The sequence below is a fragment of the Pteropus alecto genome, unplaced genomic scaffold (assembly GCF_000325575.1).
Source record: "Pteropus alecto unplaced genomic scaffold, ASM32557v1 scaffold79, whole genome shotgun sequence".
Taxonomy (NCBI): domain Eukaryota; kingdom Metazoa; phylum Chordata; class Mammalia; order Chiroptera; family Pteropodidae; genus Pteropus; species Pteropus alecto.
Genome location: NW_006494612.1, coordinates 18,046,240 through 18,066,956, shown reverse-complemented (window position 1 = coordinate 18,066,956; position 20,717 = coordinate 18,046,240). Strand labels below are relative to the sequence as shown.

Here is a 20,717-nt window from a genome sequence, read left to right as displayed (position 1 = left end):
AACTAAAATATATGAATACTGTTCATCTCTTCCTTTAATACATACTAGGTTCTTAAAACATACCTTTGAAAGTATAAATTTAAATTCCGCTCAATAGTAAATGAAGGATGTTTTCCCAAAGAACATGGTGAGATCTTTGATATAATGCATGTTAAGATCTCTAATCATAGTTCCATCAGGGACGGCTTTCTTGGGTCTGGTCCCAGCAAGTCCAGCAGTCAGAGGTCTTTAAACGGTTGAGATGAGAGGCTCTCATCTCTTACCAGGGCAACTTAGGGAGCAAATACAGGCATCTTTCTTTTCCATAGGCCAATTGCCTCTTCTCCAACCCAAGGGAATTGAATAGACAGATAGAAAACTCCTATTCTTTTAAATATCTGAACTTCTTGTCACACTTAGAGCAAGCAGGAGAGAAAGAGATTGTCCTGTCAACCACAGTTGGGCCCAATAGTGTCTAAGTGTCAAGCCACATGCATGTACCTGTGACTGCTGCTGAGGCCACCAATCAGCTGCTAGCTCAGAGCCCAGCTATCATGGTCCTAATTGAAAAAGAAAGTATGCATAATTGAGGAGAGAAGAGCACTGGCTGAGGAGTGTAATGCCAGCAAGGAGTCTCACTTGGAGGGGGCGGGGGGCCCATCCTGAAGTTCTAGGAAAAGTGAAAGAGGTTGGAATGGGCTTTTGATGGGCGGATGATACAAGGCCTGCCAATCACAAGCCTGGGCAAGCTGTCTGCAAACAACCGAAGGCTGAAAGGGTCAGGAGTTGTGTCAATGACAGCGTGTCTTTGGGATTGTGTGGAACAAGCTCAAAAGCATTTTCTTTTAATAAACAGTTTATGATTATAAATGCGTAATTGCATGAAACATCAGATAACTGAGAGAGGGGACTATTTATATGAATTACCAACTTTAGATTATTTTTCAGTTTACATTCTTGCTTGCTTAAATATTTTCTTCAGAAAAAAGTAAACATCTGCCTCCATTTAATTGAATATAATGCACAATGAGAAAATTATTACCTTTTTTAAACCACTCAATAGTCTTATAAATGAGTGATAGTGATTCAACCATATAACAAACAAAAGAGGAAACACACACATACATACACATATAGACATACACATTAGAAGAGAGATTACATGTTCCTCTGGAACAATAATTTGATGTATTATTGAATATTTATCTATATTTCTTATGATTAAATTTTGACCTTTATTTTTTAAGAATAGTTATTGTTTCTGTTGTTAAGTAGAATTTAATTCTGAAGAAGGGAGTTAGTTACTGAGAAATTTCTTCCCAAACCTCACTTAAAATTTCTTACCAAGTATCACTTGAAATTACTTTTTTCTGATGAGAAAAAGTACAGGCCGTGGACAGGAGGAGTTGTTTATGCAAGCAGAGAAGAAGGTAGCTTTTTTTAGTCTGTTAGGAGAGTGAGTGATTTTTTACAAAGTATGAAGCAAAGTACATTATCTGGAATACTTCATGTTGTTTTAAATGTGAATATTTAGTCCTTGGGCCAAGACAAATCCTGTGTGGCTTTCTAAGGAAAAGCAAGCCATATGTCCCTTGAGAAAAAGGACACAAGTGAATATAATCATGAACCGAGAATCTCAATGAACTGTTTGGAAAATAATGATGTTTACCAAACAGCATGGCTTTAGGTATGAGATGAAAGATGGATTTGAAAAAAATCTTTTAATTTTTTTTATGGACATCTGGTTAACTTTTTTTGGTAATGTTTATTTGTTCCTTTCTTTGTTCATGAGAAAAATATTCAGTACCTTGTAATTGAATCACTGCTTCCAGCAGGGACACTGAAACCAGTATGCAAACTACAAGCCAAGAATAACATGAGAAATAATTTAATAGTTGTTTTATACTAGTAGACAGGATCCTAATGACTCATTTCTAATGACAAGTTAAATGCAAATTACACAAAATAACAGGATTTATTTTTGAAGTACAGCTATAGAGTAGTCACAAAGGCCTACTGCATGCCAGTCCAAATTTATTTGTGTTCCTTTTTATTCTTTGCACACATTTTATTTTACTCATTTTCCTCTGGACCTGATCTTTAGGTTGAAGACTTGACATCATGTAAGCAGTGCCTGACAGAGAGTTTTATTTCTTCCATGACCATCAGGCCACAATCCTGTGCCTCAGGAATATGAGAGCCACTGTATATACACACTCAGTTCTCAGGATCTCACTTTCCCCAGCATAACTTTTCTTTGATTTATCATGCACATATATAGTAACCAATTTAAGAAATGTATAGAATACTATATAATTATAGTATTTTCAATAATTGTATGTTTATTTAAATAAGTTTTTTTAAAAAACAGAGTTTGCAACTTGTGTGTGTGGTTTTAAATGGATGAAATAAGTTAAAAATGTGTGTGCTGTTCAACTATACAATAAGGATTACTGTTAGGAGTGACTGTATATCACTGAACATAAGAACATGTGACTATGTAGTGGCCATTGATAAGCTAACCAAAGAAAAAGTCATAAAAATTAAGACTATATTTTATTCATGCATTTATCCATTCATTTAATATGTAGTTATTTGATATCTACTATATTTAAAACACTGAGATAATGACTGAGAGCAGCGAATAGGAGAGACATAGTCCTTATTCTTGGTAGGTTTATATTTTAACCAGAGAGATAAACATTAAACACTAAACCAGGTATTATTTAACGTAATTCATGAAAACTACTTTGCAGTAAAGTACAAGGTGCTAAAAGACTAGAAAACAAAGGTGCTAGCTAAAGTATATGGTGAGAGAAAAATTCTTGAGACTCAAGATTTAGTAAAATTAAGGTAAAAGAGTTTGTGGTAATATTCCAGGCTAATAGAATAGCTAAGCGTTAAGACATGAAGGAAGGACAGTGGGACTGTAGAATTAAAGGACATTACAGTTGGAGTTCAGAGTACTTATCATGGCAAACAAGCTTCTGCCTCATCTAATTTTATAAATCTGGCCCCACCTCTGTGTCATAAACATATAGATGGTAAAGTAAGTCATGTAATTTTTGGAATTATCTAGGGATGGTAAAAATAAAACTGGATCAATAACAAAACCTGGAGAAACTCTTAACAATCAATATTTAGGTAGAGAAGTTTAAACCAACAGCAAAGGAGACTAAGAATGAGTGGACCGAGTGGGAGGAAAAATGCTAGAAGTCAGAAAAGAAAGTGACTAGACCTGTCAAATGCTGCTGAGGGGATAAACAAGGTAGAGTCTGACAGATTACTAGCCAAATTGAAGTTTTAGAATTAGGATGGACGCTATGTAAATTAGAAAGGGAAAAGAGCCTAGGGGGCTGGTGAATGTAGAGAAAGTTGAGAGATCAGTGGATCTCAGGTCCCAGTGAGATCTAAGAGTAGTCCCAATAGAAGGGGGCGGCGGCGGGCGGGGAAGGGGGGAACAGTCTTGAAGATAAAAGTGTTGCCTAGGATGAAGACAATAACTTGAGAACAAAATATCAGATGAGAGGGAAAGACACTTAGTAACTTTAGGAGTGGAAAAGATTCTGGTTATGACAGGTTTCAGGTGTGACTCTGGGAGTGAAAGGCTAAGGTGGAGAAATAAAAAGTTCTTTTGTAATAGGGAGATCCGTCCAGTCAAGATATTAAGTGGGCTGTTTATGTAGATGTGAACATCATCCAGGATCATGGGGCAAGAAGGGAAAACAATAATCCAGTCTTTTTATGCAGGATGGATCGATAGATGATATCAACAAGAAGGGCGATTGTGCATAGCTAGTTGACAAGAATGTCAGAGCAGGGATTTTTTGCAAGGAGGTATCAATGCAATAGCACTATGGGAAAATGTATCATTAATCAAAGGGTATCTAGATTGAGGAGGAATAGCAGCTATCCTCATTTGCAGAGATGCTCTCCTCAGTAGAGAATGAAGGTTTGGTCAAGGTAAGAAGTCAGAGACAGTGTTCTGAAAGGAAGTTGAGTATACAGTGCAATTTGTAAACCATGGAGCAAAGTTCTGAAGGCACAGTGGAAGAATTTGGGAGATAGGAAAGAAGAGAGAGGGTTAAGGGGAGAAAGAGAGAGAGAGAGAGAGAGAGAGAGAGAGAGAAAGAGAGAGAGAGTAGGGAGAAGTGTAGCTTAAAGGAGTGCAATTGCAATTGGGCAGTGAAGAACAGAGCATGTGAGAATTTTATTGTAGCAGATAATCAGTACCTGGCCATGGTTTGGAGACTCAGGGAACTGGAGGGAAGGCTGACTAAATAAACAAAGTCAAAAGATTGTGGCAGTTTCAGTAGCTTAAGACACATCTCCCTCTCTTTATATTAAAATCAGGAAATAGGAGCCTATATGTAATAAAGTAAAGAAGAGATTGGAAAATCTGACAGGGCTTGACTAGAGGAGAATCCAGTGTGGGAACAGTCTCCAGTAAAGTGGGTTTCTTAATTATTGAAATGCTAATATGATTATAAAATGTACAATCTATGCTAATATGATTATAAAATGTACAATCTACCAGAGATTTGTACCAAGAAACACCGGGCCTTTGTAATGCTTGACTCATTCTGTTCAAGCGGTCATTTTCTCTCCTTAGTCTTTCATATTGAAAATTTCAGATATAAAAGTTTTATTTAAATTCAGCATTTTTCCTTTGAAGTCTAGGATGTTATAAATAACATATAATATACACAAAGTTCTTAATTTTCTCCTAATGTCTTAATATTATCAATTGAATTCAGTATGGAAAAGTAAGAAGCTGTATTCTTTCTTTAATCTAGATTATTGCTCAGTGCTGAGAAACTATAATTTAATATTCATCTAATAACTTGAAATAATAATATATTTTCCAAATATATTCAAAATATAAAATTACTTAGATACTGGTTGAATCTGTTTGTGGATTGTGGATGAGTCAAGTGTAAATATGTGTAGTGGTTTGTTCCTCGTTAATACCAATATTCAAACTCTGATCTGAGTTGTCCCTGGAGGTGTCACCAGAATCCCATTCTTTGTCATTAGGATGATGTTCCACATCCTGTTTTAATTCTCTGCTTAAATAATTTTAAAAATTGTGTTTAAACAATTTGGAGTCTGAAACTATATCATATTTATATTTGTATTCTCACACTATAACCAGTATCTGAGATAATAAAGATAAATGGTTGTTGAGTGTACCCATTGTCTATTGCCACTCAGTGCTACATATTCACCAGAAAAGTTTAATGGCATAAATCCGAAAACACATTTATTTAGTTCATAAGGCTGTGGGCTTCAGTTGACCTGAGGTAGTTTAAGCCGATGTAGGCTGAGTTTGCCCAAATGTCTGAGGCTATTCTAGCTGTTGGTTGTCTCAGCTCAGATGACTGGGTAACATGAATCTGCTCTCTGTCCTGTTCAACATGCAGCAGGTCAGTCTAGGCATGTGCTCATGGCATAGTGGAAAGACAAGAATGAGCAAAAACCATTATGCAAGCATCTTTCAAGTCTCTGTGTTGCGCATGCCAATATCCTCCTGTTGGTCCAGAAGAAGCCACATAGAAGTCAAAAGTCAGAGTAAGAGGGCATTGTCAAATTACATGAAAAAGAAATAGATATAGAAAGGAATAAAGAATTAGGGGCATCAGGGCAACCAGTCCACCACATTGAATGAATACATGAACCAATGGATCAGAGACTGATATAAAGAGCACTGGACTAAGAGTCAGGAGACATATCCCCAAGGCTCACACCCTTTATTTTGTTAATTTGGATGGATCATTTAATTATGCTGGACCCTAATTTACCCTCATCGCTATTTTCCAAGCTTTAAAACCTTTAATTCAAGCTTTTAATCATGGCTATTAATGAATTTAATACTATACACAATCGATAGGAGGCACATAAGAAAAGTCGTTTATTACCCTATCCTTTGGTGAGTCAAAATAGCTATGTGGATAGCCAAAACTCTATAAGTCTTTGAATATTTTATCATTGCATTCAAACTGAAAAATTTCTAGTCTGAATTTAAGTATAAAGCATAATCTGAAAGTTCAATTTCCTACTGAGGTCTTTAGTTTTCGCTTCTATGTGATGATTCTCTTGAAGCATACAAAATACCAGTACAACATCAAACACTATGATATTTTATATGTGAGATGAGTTTTAGGGTCCTCTGATGTTATGTCTTAATAATTCATTGTTAGGATGAATTATTATTCTTAAATTGACTAGTGGAGCTTTGTCAAATTTGCATAATCCTGATAAAAAATGTGGGTTATTTTTTAGGCAGATGTTATAATTTGTTTTATATAAAGAATGCAAATAATGCAGAAATGAAATCTGTTGTTTATTATACAATATGTAATTACATACTGTATAATGAAATGCTGAATTATTTAACTATGAGAATAAAACTGAGTGAAAATGTTCTAAATGAAAAATATTTTATAAGCTTCACAAGGAGAAAGTAATATACAATAATGGCCTATGAACATAATTTTCTCTGCCTGAGATGACTTCTTATTCTAGTCACTTAGATTGCCTTGAAAATTTCACACCTAGATTATCAAAATATTATTGATGAAAATATAAATTGTAACTCACTTTAACATATAGAATGTTTCGTTTCAGATATAAGGAATAACTTGCCATGCCATGTGATAAATGTTTATCTTTGTAATATCTCTTGGAAGCATTTATTTTGGACTGATAATTTACTTGTGAAATCAATCACTCTGGCCTATGCCATTTCAGAGCCTCCATGTAGACATATCCAAGAAACTTCACTCAACTCAAGCCGACCCGGAGTCAAAAGCACCAGCTGATTGTCAAAATGATTTGGCTGATCTGGAGAAAGAGAGAAGTACGAGTGGGGCGACTGCGGTATCAGGTACCGATGGAACCACAGGTTGGTTAAGCCACCATTGATACTGGTTTTAACTGCCTATGTGATAAATGCACAATATAAAGATTCTTACTCCTATTTTGTTTGGACTATATAACTCAGTCAAAGTGACTGCCTGACTTGCAAATCTCACTGGAATATAGTTTTAAGTGTAGCAATATATTAAACACTCACAATGATAGGTCTGTTCATTGTTTTCATTATTAGATTTTTCTCATTTATGGTTTTCATGGCTGAGGCAGTATTTTATTTTAAGATTGCTTGTATTATCATGACAATGACATTTTAATATTTTTTGCCAGAATTAACAAGAAGGATTAATGGCTTGAGAAATGGTTAACATAATTGAGATGTTTCAATTTAAAGAAGGGTCAGATAAGTAATCTAATGCAGACTTAAATTATGATAGCTTAATTTATAGAGAGGGTGAGCTGATATTTTTCATCTCTACTGAAAGCGAAACAGAAGCAAATGGACTTGTGGAGAAGTTGATAGCATTTGATTAAGCTACTAAGACTAACTTTCATATTGTGGAAATCTGGGATGAGTTAGCAAGGGAAATGAGAATTTTCTTTCTTGGCAATATTTTAGACACACCAAAGCAGCTCAATTTCTAGTACACTTTATCTTTGAAACTTTACATTTCAGTTTGTACGAAACTTGAAACTGTAATTATTCTTAAGCATATGGTTTGTTTCTTTCGCCTCCTTATCTGGTTTTATAGCTACATTCTTTTCTTCCAAGGGCATGTAAAAGTCAAAATACTAGATATAAAGTCTCTGAAGTGTTTCTGCTGAAACTCTGTACAATCTGTGTTCTTTCATGTAGTTAGCCTACTGGCTTCTGACACTCCTATAAAAATATCCTATAGAGCTTTTCCTATTACCTTTTCACTCACTCTCTCTGAGTGATAAAAATGAAATTCTGTAAAGGGCTTTGAAAACCATGCATATTGCAATTCCTCCAAATTTCAAATACTAACCAAGTTTGACTATAAAAGAAACAACTACTGCAGTAAAAATTGCTGCAGCGTGTTAAATCTCAGGCCATTAGTAATTTATTAGAAACTATTTTTTCCTTAAGATTATGGATCCTAAAAAGTACCAGGTAACACAATTCCTGAGATCGAAGTTTTTGTTTCAATCACAGGAAAACTTGTTATCGGCCCTAGCACATGGCAGTCCCACCTTTGTATCCTTTGAATAGTGCAGAGCATGTTATAGCCCAGGCCAGCACCTGCTTTGAACATACTGCCTGTCAGTGATGGTTTGAGGAAAAGGAGGTCCTGGAATTAAAGTAGAGGTTCCAGGCTGATCAAGATTTTTTAACTTTATTCAAGAGAGTAAAATGAAATCTTACTTAGGTTAAGGTAATTTCAGCATGCATTTATTTAGAAATTATGTATATGCTCATCTGAGCAATATTTTCATTTGTTTTCCCTTTTGTAATTACTACAAATTACAGAATCTGTCTTCATTATGAATTAGAGTTATATGGCAGTTACACATGTAGAAACACAAAAGTTAAGTAAAGCAGAAATATAGTTTCAAACTTCCTTTACCTCATTTAATGTAGTATATGTTTCCTTATTTTGAAAAAAAAAAAAAAAAAAAGACTCATTGGATCTTTACTGAACATTTGCCAGACTTGGAATGAACTGGTCATCTCTGAATGTTCAGTCACCACCTTGGAGTTCAGGATGGGGAAATATAACCTTTTTTGAGCTTTCCCGTCTTTTTAATAATTAGACATAAGTCAGTCATTTACTAAATTATCTTTGGGTGAGAGTGGCAGTTTTAGAGTCTTTGTGGCATATTACAAACAAAAAGACAGGGGTACTGCTTCTCTAGTTTTGCTGGTTCTGGACACCCAGATGTTATTCTTTCAGTTAGATAAAGTGGAATTACACTAAAGAGAATTATTTATTTTGGAATTAAATGTAAACAACCAGAAGTTTAGCTGGGATCACTTAACGCACATCGTGTGATGAGAGTTTACTCTATTGCAGCCAGGAGTATAGTAAACTATACCTCAGGATCAGTGCCGTCAGCCCCAGCTCCTCTTCACTAAAGCACTGATGAAAATGCTTCACCGAATTTCATGGATTACCATCTTCCGTGGGTCCTTGATTCACTAAGGTTGCTTGGCAATGCCCATGTTTTATTTTAGAAACATCGTTATTAAGTCCGCAGGTTGTTTTGTTCAAATATTACTAAAAGAACATTTCTCTGAAAGTAAGATGATTAAATGGTTAACCTTTGGAGTCTGAACTCCAACTGCTGGGTTTAAATCTTGTCTCTCCCACTCTCTAGCTGTGTACCATGAGCAATTTGTTAACGTCTCTATGTCTTTATTTGTAAAATTGGGTTAATAAGAGAGCTACACCATGGGGTCTTTTGAAGACTACATTAGATAAAATAGGTTAAAGTTAGCATAATACATAATAAACTCCAATTGAATCATAGCTATTCTAATTAACTTCAGCATCTTTATGAGTTGATTGCTAAGGAAAAATTTGCTTCCTAAGAGGATGTTCTGCAGTGCCGGCTGTGACCACCTGACGTAGCTCTCACAGTCTCTGAGTTTCTGCTTGTCCTTTTTTTCTTTTGAGAACTGTATCCTCTTGTGAATTTCATGGCCTCTATGAATTCTATGGACATGGGAGATAATTAGAAATCTTATGGAGTTGAGTCACTGACTCCTCTGAGTCTCAGAAATAGTGTAATTGTGCAGAGACAAGAAAGCCCTGAGCCTCTTTAACGAACCCCTTCCCCAACTTGCCTCAGCAGCAGAAGCTCAGGAAGAGCACAGAGCTTCATTGTTTAATCAGGGTAAATTTGCGTGTGGAAAGTACACTAAGAAGCCCTCTCAGGAACAGCACATAAAGCAGAAGAACAAAAGCAGGTCTGGGCAGAGGGAAAAGTTAAATGATAGTGAAGTCATAATAAAGACCTCAGCTGATCCTACAGGGCAGTCTGGAGCTGGCCTGGCTCTTCGGAGTTGTCCTATATTGCAGTGGGGAGGCCAGGCCTTTATAGCCTCTACATCAGTTATTCATTGGATACAGATGCCCCTGAGAAAGGGGCATGGTTGTGGGCAAGGTGGCTTCTTTCAGCCAAGAGCAAAGTCATTTATCAGAGAATTATCATTTAGTTGTGAGGAGTATGGAATTATTATGTAGGTCACTCATTAATTGCAGAACCCAGATGCAATCCAGAACCATTGCTTCTGGTGATCTGACTGGGTAAACAGGAGGCTATTTCCTTTTCCTTTGTTGTTGTTTTTTTTTTTTTCCTTACGTGTTTCTCTAGAAACTGTAATCATTGCTGGAAGGATAATCTTTTAAAATATGCCTGTTTGGTTTTGCCCTACATAAATGTTCGCTACTGAACAAATTTTATACTCTCCTAATCAACAGTCTCTAATGGAATTTCCTTTCTTTGGAAGCTTTGACTATGTTCTTCTAATTATTCCTACATCTTTAGACTAAACCCACGCTGTGACTCATCCTCTATAAATTAGGCTTGTCAAATAATGAGAAGAACCTTAAGCAAGAAAATAAAATTCAGATCCCCTAAGGTCTAGTCCCAGCTCTTCACAATCTAGATGTGCAGACTTTCACAAGTTATTTCATTTTTATACTTTCCTCACCAAAATAAGAAGTGTATCAGTTAATCTTTATGTCTTGTCAATTCTGAAAGTATGTGATTCTCTGACCTATTCTGATATCATAGAGTGATGTAACTGTGGCTCATCTCTAAGTAAGACTCACATAGAAATGATTTCCCAAACCTAGGAACCTAGTTTTTGTGGTAAGTTAAACAGATTAGAGGAAACAAACTCCACGGAAAATCTTTTCACTGAAGTGAAGGTAAAAGCTAGAAATAAAGAATGGATCAGTTGGAAAATAAAGAAGTCTTTACATTGAGCTTTAAATTAATCTCAGTGTTAAACTTCAGATTTTACTTGTATGATAGGGAATAAGACATAAAGCAGTTCCTTATCAGGACTATTTTGTGAATTAGACAAAGCAGGGGTTCTATTATTAAAGATCTTGACTGAATGACTGAATATATGCTATCAAGAGGTAGGTACTTTAGATATTGTAAAATATATTCTTGTCTCTCAATTTTAATAAAGGAACACTTCAGCAATTCAGTCTTATTCTAAGCAGTGTGTAATTCTAAGCACAATAATTACTTTTACTCCGACGACCAGAAAACCTGTTATTTAAAATATTGGATAATTTCAAATTGATAATCCAAAACTCTGGTATATCTTTTATCCTTCTAATTAACGTCAGTTCAGATTTTTCATAATATAAACAAAATAATCACACTAGTAGAATTTCCCTTTCATTTCCAGGGAATACTATCTCCATTTGGAACTGCTGACAGCCTGACGTAAAATGTCATAAGATTGCTCTTCATTTTATAGCAACCTATATCCCTCTTCTCAGAATGTTTAAATGTTTAAGAATATGCTGAACGTAGAACCCGCAGTCATTTCATTCTTTCAACAATTCTGAAATATCGATTCCTGTTCAGCAGCTGTGTGAGTACTGACTCTTTTGCCCCTCTTCTTCTCTAGAGATTAATTTATTTCCTGCAGTGCTTGATCTTCACGGAAAATCCGACTCCTCAGCCTTCACTCATGGGAGTTCTCATCAGAAAAATGTTAATTATAAAAGCAAAATCATGTACCATTGAAAAGGAAAGACAGTTCTCTAGACAAAGCAATATTTTTCTTTTCATTTTTTTTCTTTTCTTCTTTCCTTTCTTTCTCTTCTTTTCCCTTCTCTTCTCTTCTTTTCTTCTTTTCTTTTTTCTCACATTATTCTCTTTTCACTTCATTCTCTCCTCACCTGTGGCTGGACAGGAACATTAACCACTGGGGAATCAGTCTGTGAGATGGTGGGGTATAGAGGAAAATGTGCAGGCTCTGCAACCAGAAATATCTGCCTCACATGAAATTGTGCAATGAGACTGGTACAGAGTAAAAAACTTATCATTACTATAGAACTAAATCGATAGCCTTTATTTAGCACTTACTGCATATTAATTGCTGTGGCATAATATTAACCATGTCACATGCTGGTTTACAAAGGAATCTACTAGATCGAAGAAATATATCCTTCAGCTCTTAGGATTTAGGAGGATTAGACTAAGACGGTTTATTGAGATAGCTTGTTTTAAGCCTTACTCTTCCCTTTCTCTTCTCTTCATCACTTTCATATTTTCATAATGCTTGCTAAGGACTTATGAACTTACTATTTTTTCACCAGTAAGTTTTTTTCAGAAATCCCAAATCTCTTTGCTAAATATTTTTAGGTCTATCAGGACTTAAAACTGCATGTGAGGTTTTTTTTTTTTTAAATTATTTTCTCTGAAATAAAAATTATCAATTTCTAATTGATTCAGTCTCAAAAAAAACTTTGATGAATGAAATCTTGAGGCAAAGAAGGCAATCATGTGAAAACAGAGATAAGGTTGAGAAATACTTACTAGATGAAGAAACAAAATCAGTTATTTTACATCCAGAATGACTACTATTTCAGTAACATGATTGTGATTAATAAGTCCACTTAAGGATTTAATACTAGCATGATTATTAGCTTTTTTCTTATTTCCCCCACATTATTTTATTTGAGTGTAAGACTAAAAAAAAAAAAGTAATTGAAGCATTAGATAACAAATTTAAAAAAAGAAGAGATGTCATAGTTCAAACCCATAACAACTGAGACTGGACCCAGGGCTGCTATAAGCAGAGATTAGATTAGCTGAGTGCAAAATGTGCGACTTATGATAGGTCGTATTTTTTCATATGGCAAGATATATTTTTCTTAAGATAATTATTAGTATCTTCACTCTAGGTAGAACAAGGGACTGAATTTATATGATGACCTCTGTCTTTGACCTCCGTAGAGTCATATATAAATCATTTATTGATCCTTTTTCATGGTAAATGCATTTTTAAAGTATGAAATGACAAAATATTATTTATGCCTAGATAATAAGCTTTTGAACCTCTCCCTGATTCTTTAATTTTTCTCATGAATAACTTTTAATCTTATCATTTAAAATTTTCTTTCTCCTTTCTTCCAAACTTTTTTCTTGACTGTGGAAATCTTTCTTTTATTCATTTTTCTAACCAATTCTGGTTCTTACTTCTTTCAAGAAATGTGTCTTTATTCTGACCCATGAACTAAGCAAAGCAAGAAGGAACAAATGACAATAACTTTTAAAATTTATCTCAATGTTTCTTTATGTTCTTGTGCATAAAAAGTCACTTAACGAGCATGTTAAAAATACACATTCTTGGGATTTGCTCTCTAAAGCAGGGCTGGCAAACTCTGGCCATTGTTCAAATTTGTTTCATTGCCTGCTTTTGTATAGCACACAGATAAGAATTTTCAATGGTTGGAAAGTTAGAAGAGAAATATTTTTGATGCATGAAAATTATATGTAATTAAAATGTCAATGTTTATATAAAGTTTTATTGGAACACAGCCACACTCATTCATTCACATATTGTCTATGGCTGCTTTCATGCTGTATCAACAGAGTTGAGTAGTTTTGACAGAGACCATATGTAATACCTAAAATATTTACTCCCTGTCCCTTTAGAGTAAAAGTTTGCTAACCTCTGCTCTAAGACTCTGATTCAGAAACTGTCAGGTAGGAACTAGGAAACTATTTCAACTTGTTTCCTGGGTGATTATGATGCAGGGGGTCTCCAGATCACATTTAAAAAAATAATGCAGTATAAGACTTGTGAGCAACCTTCCCTTCTTCTCACTTATCACACCTACTACATCAACAAGTCCTATCAACTTTATCTTCCAACATCATCTAGAATATGACCGTTTTTTACGATGTCACTGCTATCAAGCTATTCCAAGCCATTATTTCTCATCTGGATTCTTGTATCGGCTTCCTAATTAGTCTATTTGCTTCTGCCCTTATCTCCTACTGCCCATTCTCAATACAACAGCCAGAGTGCATGTGTTAAAAGCTTAGTCAGATTATGCAACTTCTTTCCTCAAAATCCTCCAGTTTTCTTTCTACTTCTCCCCCTTTCTCACAAGTCTAGCTACATTGGCCTCCTAATTGTTCCTCAGAAACTCTAGGGGTGCTCCATCCTTAATGCTAACACAGGTCGTTTTCTCTAAGTGTGATAATCTTTCCTCCAAAAATCTACATGACTTTCAGTTTTGTCTCCTTTAGGTCTTTCATTAGCCATTGCCTTTTTAGATCCCTTCTGTAACCACCTTATCTGAATTTATAATCTTAACCGGACTGCCTACCTCCCTTATGCTATCTATCATGCTATAATACACTTTGCTTCTTTATTTTGATTATGGGTCACCTTTCCTACATGAGGGAACCATGAGGGTCAGGATTTTTATTAGTCTGCTCTATCCTTAGATTCTAAAAAAGTTCATGACTCAGTGTAGGTTCTCGATAAATATTTGAGTAAAGAAATGAACCCTAGATTCCCATTCTGTGCTTGACAGATAATACAGGACATCCATCAAATATTTTTTGTATGCAGAAACAGTTGCCAGGAGTATAAATATAAGACTCATTTCTGAAAAATGGTGCAATATCCACATAACCACTGTAGATAGGAGGAAAAATAAAGCAGCTAGTTCAATCTCAAACAATAACTTCATTACAAAATGTGCTAAGGAAAGGAGAGGATGGGTACAGATATGAAAATGGTAACTGGATGAAAATAAAGTTGAAAATGTTCATAAGAGATTCCAGGAAACCACATTTCATAATCAAGCTGCCTCCTAAAGGTCAGTGTGCCTACTGCAGGTTTTATGGTTCACCATCAAGTTGTGCAATTTGAGGAGACTGACACCCATTCCCAAAGGGGAAGCAAGTAGGATGTGACTCACTTTGGTTCAAATGAACTCTTTAGGAAACATCAGCTTTATAAGAAAATATGAAGCAATTTTAGATATATTTGAACTTGATTCCTCTGAAATAAAAATTGGAATGGAAATTTTCTTTTATTTTAATCCTCTCCTTTAAAAAAATTAGTCATCTAATTTTACATATATAAAACTTCATTTTGTGGATTAAACAGTAGGTTATTCTCACATAGACACAGATTTTGACTATTGCATTGACTACTAAAGGATACTTTTTAGAGAGAAAAACAAAACTACATTCTATATCTAATCCTCCATGGATGAATTATTTGGCTTATCTCCAAGGAACTGACTGTACATGAATTCACACCCCTCAGTTAATTCGATCATTTAAGTAATTGTGAATATTCAAAGGTAATCAGTGAATATTCAATCCACTATTAAAAATGCCACCTCTATATTAAGTTTGTGACATTTTCAAAATGAATTGTTGATGAATGCCAAAAGGGCTGAGGGTTTTAAATCAATTTGAATTTTAAAACTAAATAATTGTTAGAAAACTTAATTCCTGCACATGTTGAAATTTCCTGAAAATTAATGCAATAAAGAACACAGTTTCTATTCGATATAGAGTTTGCTCTGTCAACTTGAGCTGGCCACTAGAGCACAGGTGTTCTATTTAGAGCATTCTAACACTGGGTGGAAGATTGGGCTAGATCAGACAGAGAGAGGCAACTTATAAGGTCCCCTCCAAAACAAAGATTGTTTAAATCCTATTATTTTATATTGAGATATCTAATTATTCTAATTCCCTCACCTCCCATTTTTTTCTGCTTAACTATGTACTATCTTAAATCAGTTTATTGACAAGGGAGAGTGAGACTAATAACTGTCAAGATGACAGATTGAACTTTCAAACTATGAGCTTATAATAGTTTTATGTGACTATGAGATGGTAATAGCAAGTAATATTTCTGTAGCACTTTACATTTTACAAAGCACTTGCAGTTCCATTATTTCATTTGATATTTCCTCAACTCTATGATTCAGTTATTACTAACAAAACTCATTCATTGATAAGCAAATGGAATTCAGAGATTCCTCAAGACACACAGCCAGTAAGTCATAGAATGAGGAATCAGATCTAGGGCTTCAGATTGTGTTTCTCTATACTACAGTATATCTATTTCACTTGCCTCATCCCCTGTTTTCCCCCAAGAAAAGCAACACTGTGAGAGAGAAACACTGTTGTTGTCCCTTTTACAATAAGTCATAGAATGAGGAATCAGATCTAGGGCTTCAGATTGTGTTTCTCTATACTACAGTATATCTATTTCACTTGCCTCGTCCCCTGTTTTCCCCCAAGAAAAGCAACACTGTGAGAAACACTGTTGTTGTCCCTTTTACAGATAAATTCACAAAGATAGTAGGTGATAGAAGTGGAAATTAAATCTAGGCATACTGCCTAAAAGTCCCATGTTCTTTCATCTATAATGTATATATTATAGTGTATAGTTTTATTGCTGTTTGTGATGTGAGGAAGACCAAAAAATCTAATAGCATCAGTTGTGGATAATAGATGATAAGGAGAGAGAATAAAATCAGAGAAAGCATGGCATCAAGGCTATTTCTCTCATCAGGCCACTGTCTACCCGCACCTTGCCCCCAGCCCCCAGCCTCTAGCCCAAGTTAGCACTGAGGAGAGATGTCAACAGGAGAAAATAAATTCGGGTTGTTAAGGGAATTAACATGATGTGTGGAGAATTTCCACTTCTGTCTGCTTTGACATGCCATTTCTTGAAACTTTCCTGATTAGTCTGTGAGCTCCTCAGAGGTCACAAAACTGTATATTTTGTCTTTCTATTTCACACATATAATAAAAATAGCTAACGGTTGGTGAGAGAGTAAAACTCCTCACTTTAAAATATAAAACTCTGCATTTATTAACACATTTAATCTTTGTCATAATAGGCACATAGGCATCATATAAAATAGGCACTATTAAACCCCTCTTTTTTTTAAAGATAAAGAAATGAGGCACGTAAAGTTTAGATAACTTCCTTAAAGTAATAGTATTTAGTATTTAGCAGAAAAAGAAGGAAGGAAGGAATTGCTCCAGCTTAGGGTGAGATGTTATTAAACTGAAGACAACAATTGTTTGTTCTTTTTTTTAACCCTTGGAGGGAGGGAGGGACATAGGAAAGAGGGAAGTAGATGAGACAGGAGGAAAGGAAGGAAAGAAAAGGAGGGAGAGAGAAAGAGAGGGAAGAAGAGAAAGAAGAAAGAAACAAAGGAAAGAAGAGCGAGGGAAGGAAGGAGAGAGGAAGGAAGAAAAAAGGGAAAGAAGATATGGAGGACAAAGGGAGGAGGAAGGAAAGGAGAGAGGGAAGAAGAGAGGAAGAGGAGAAGGAGTAAGCCATAAGTTATTGAGTACTCAGGCAAGAGCCTAAGAGGATTTGTCTGAATATCCATGTGGCTAGCACTTAACAGATCACTAGTACAATAGAGGCATGGAAAAACTAAAGAGATGACCAGTTTTCTATACTTCTTGACTATTATAGTGGAAGTACATGTTATTAGGTTTTTTTGTTTTGTTTTTTTTTAACCACTTGTTTCCCCTTACTCCACAAAGCCATACTGAAAAGGAATGCAGTGTCTTACCTGAACACAGATAGAATTTCTATTTGTAATGTAGTTTTCTTTACTTGAATTTTGATATGTTATTGTGTTAAAGTCAAGTCCATGCCCATGTTAATCAGAAGCTTTAGATTATACAGTTTATGCTTGAAACCTGTTGCCTTTTCTTCAGTTTAACAATTATAAGGTAACCTTTTTCTCTTCTGCAGTCTTCAGAACTCTGCTAGGGTTGGACTCTATTCTGTAGGCATTGTGCCATAGCCAAAGTGTGAGGTCTGCGATCAGACATTTTTCTTAGAGTGCAATCAGCTTCAATCTCTTACCAGCTATGTGATTGCTGGACAAGTCTCTTAACTCCACTGTGAATTTAGTTTTCTTTTACCTTATATTACCTATATAATAGAGTTTTGATGAGGATAAACTAAAAATGCAAAGAGAAGCACTTTGTAAACTAAAAAAACACTTTACAAATTTAAGGTATTATTTCCTACCTCATTGAAATATTTACCTTGTTTCTAAAGAGTTTATATTTTATGCTTTTTTGTTTTGACTCTTCTTATTTTGACCTTAATTGTTTCTCCAAAAGCATATATACATGTGAGTGTCCTATAAACGATACTTGAAAGTAAATTGTTTTCTTCCTGGCTGTTCCCAATGCATATTTCTGATGGACCCTTCTTATTTTTTCTTTACTTATAGAAATTTTCAAAAATGAAAAACATCAAAAATAATGAGATGTGAATAAATCCACGTGGGTAGTGAAGATAAATGTTGCAATGGAAAAGTAAGCCTAACTTTCTAACTGAAAAACAACTATTTTCCCAGCAACCTCCAGAAGAAAACTACTGGCACCTGCAATAGAGAAAACAACCTTATGAATTTTAACAGATAAAATTTAAAGAGAAACTTATGATACAGAATTTACATAGTCTATTCTGTTGTGCCAAAATCTTCATGTATTGTTTCATTGTTACTTAGGACATAGATATTTAATATTCACATGTTCATGGTTCTTATTTCCACAACCAACAGTTAAGCAATTGAAGAATAACTTTATATTTTGGTTTTTGAACAAAGCCAGTACAAAATAGGAAGACAGCTCACCAAATATTATCTTATTTTTTCAGAATTTGTTTTGCCATTTTTCTGGTGTTATCATCATTCCCGTTAAAAATAACTTTTAAAAAATTATATCAGAGAGTGATTTAAAACAACCAGGTTTCTTATCTGATTCCCTCGGAGCTGTAGAAATAAATTTTACTTCATGTTTTCAGTTTATTTTAGAAATACACTATAAATAAGTGTGTTTGAGGCTTAACAGCCAAAACCATGGTGAGTCATGGGAATTTTACTGTAACTTACTCCTCTCATCCCTAACAAGCAGAGTTCATGACTACAATATCATCAGAGATCTTATAATATGCCTTATTATTTTATGTACTGTATACCAGATAACCTTTTAGATGAATGTTTATTAGGATTGTAGGAAAATCATTTTCTTTATGTGTCATTATGTATTAAGTATATGAAGATGATATTCTTTTGCCTCTAACAAAATGAAGATAGAGAGTTTTCTCATTAAAGTTATACAGGAATTTAATGGAAAGCTTTGGTTTTGTTCATGGGTCATACTCTACAAACACTGTTAACTAATCTCCTATCTCATAATTATTTTACTTTATATATAGGAATTATTCATTGGTTTAATATCAAAGAGTTTCTAATAACAAATTATAAGACAACTTTTCAACAGAAAAATATTACAGTTAAAAATTTTTTACACAATTTTTATATATACTTGTGCTCTACTTAACAATGTTTCAGACAAAGATGGACCTCATGTATAATGGTGGTCCTTAAGATTATAATGGAGCCAAAAATTCCTATTACCTAGTGATACTGTAGCCATCATAACATCTTAGCACAAATGTTGCAAAAATCAACAAGGCTGTGGTTAGGATGACAAACAACTTTAACCTGAGTGTGAATGAGGGTGACATCGAAGAGCTCCTAGAGGTGGTTTCTTAGCAATTGACTAATGAGATATCAGACCTAGAATAGAAACACATAGCTGAAGAAGAGGCAAAAGAAGGGAAAATACAGGAAAAGAACAAGAACCCTAACTAATTTCCTGGACCCAAACACCAAAAGATATTCATTAATAGAGAGGAATGGTCATGGTGCATTATCTATTTACAAGCAAATTTATGATGAAAAAAAGAAACAAACCAAGCAAATCATTATGGACATATTTCTGAAAAGAGTGACACCTGCTCAAGAAGAGCCTTGGGCAGGTCCTTCAGGAGATATTCCAGAAGAAGACATTGCTATTATAAATGACAGCTCTATGCCTGTTACTGCCCCTGAAGAACTTACAGTGGGACAGGATGTGGAGGTGGAAGACAGTGATATTGATGATTATAACCTTGCGTGGGCCTAGGTTTATGTGTGTGTTTGTGCCTTAGTTTTTAATAAAAAAATTTAAAAAGCAAAAAATTAATAAAAATACTTATAGACTAAGCATATAAAGAAAAACATTTTTGTAGAGCTATATGTGTTTGTGTTTTAAGCTGTTATTACAAGAGTCAAATACTTTAAAAAATTTAAAAGTTTGTAAAATAAAAATGTTACAGTAAGCTAGTTAAGTCATTATTGAAGAAAGAAAAATATTTTTAATAAATTCAGTGTAGCCTAAGCATACAGTATTTATGAAGTTTACAGTAGTGTACAGTAATGTCTTAGGCTTCTACGTTCACTCCCTACTCACTAACTCACCCAGAGTAACTTTTAGTCCTATAAACTCTATTCATGATAAGATACAGGTGTGCCATTTTTCATCTTTTTCTACCATTTTTTTTACTGTACTTTTTCCATGTTTAGGATGTTTAAATACACAAATAGTTACCATAATAGTTACCATTGTATTACAATTGCCTATAATATTCAGTACTTTAACATGCTATACAGGTTTGTAGCCTAGGAGCAATATGCTATATCAGAGAGCCTAGGTGTATAGTAGGCTATACCATCTAGGTTGGTGTAAGTATACTCTATGATGTTCACATAGTGATAAAATTTCCTAACGATGCATTTCTCAGAATATATCCTCATTGTTAAGTGATGCATGACTGTATTGTGATTCAACTTCCTTCCCCTGATCTTTTTTTTTTCTTTTTAAGAGGAAATGAATCCTGATTTCCAATACCTAAAGATTGTTTAGAAATTTGATGTGGTAATATTGTTTGTTATCTACAATTTCTTAAATTTTCTTAGATGGTTTCACTGTTTTTATTTTGCTAATTTTTGCCTCTAAGAACA

At 34.6% G+C, this 20,717-nt stretch overlaps 1 protein-coding gene across 1 annotated transcript in view; it reads left to right on the top strand.

The window, feature by feature from the left end:
- Positions 1–19,551, top strand: part of THEMIS (thymocyte selection associated) — a 164,215-nt gene extending 144,664 nt beyond the window's left edge. Inside the window, exons 5-6 of the mRNA XM_006926155.1 lie at positions 6,730–6,883; positions 18,099–19,551. Of these exons, the coding sequence (XP_006926217.1) occupies positions 6,730–6,883; positions 18,099–18,130 (186 nt within the window). The 3' untranslated portion in view covers positions 18,131–19,551. The remainder of the gene's footprint in view (positions 1–6,729; positions 6,884–18,098) is intronic.
- Positions 19,552–20,717: the final 1,166 nt, after the last annotated feature.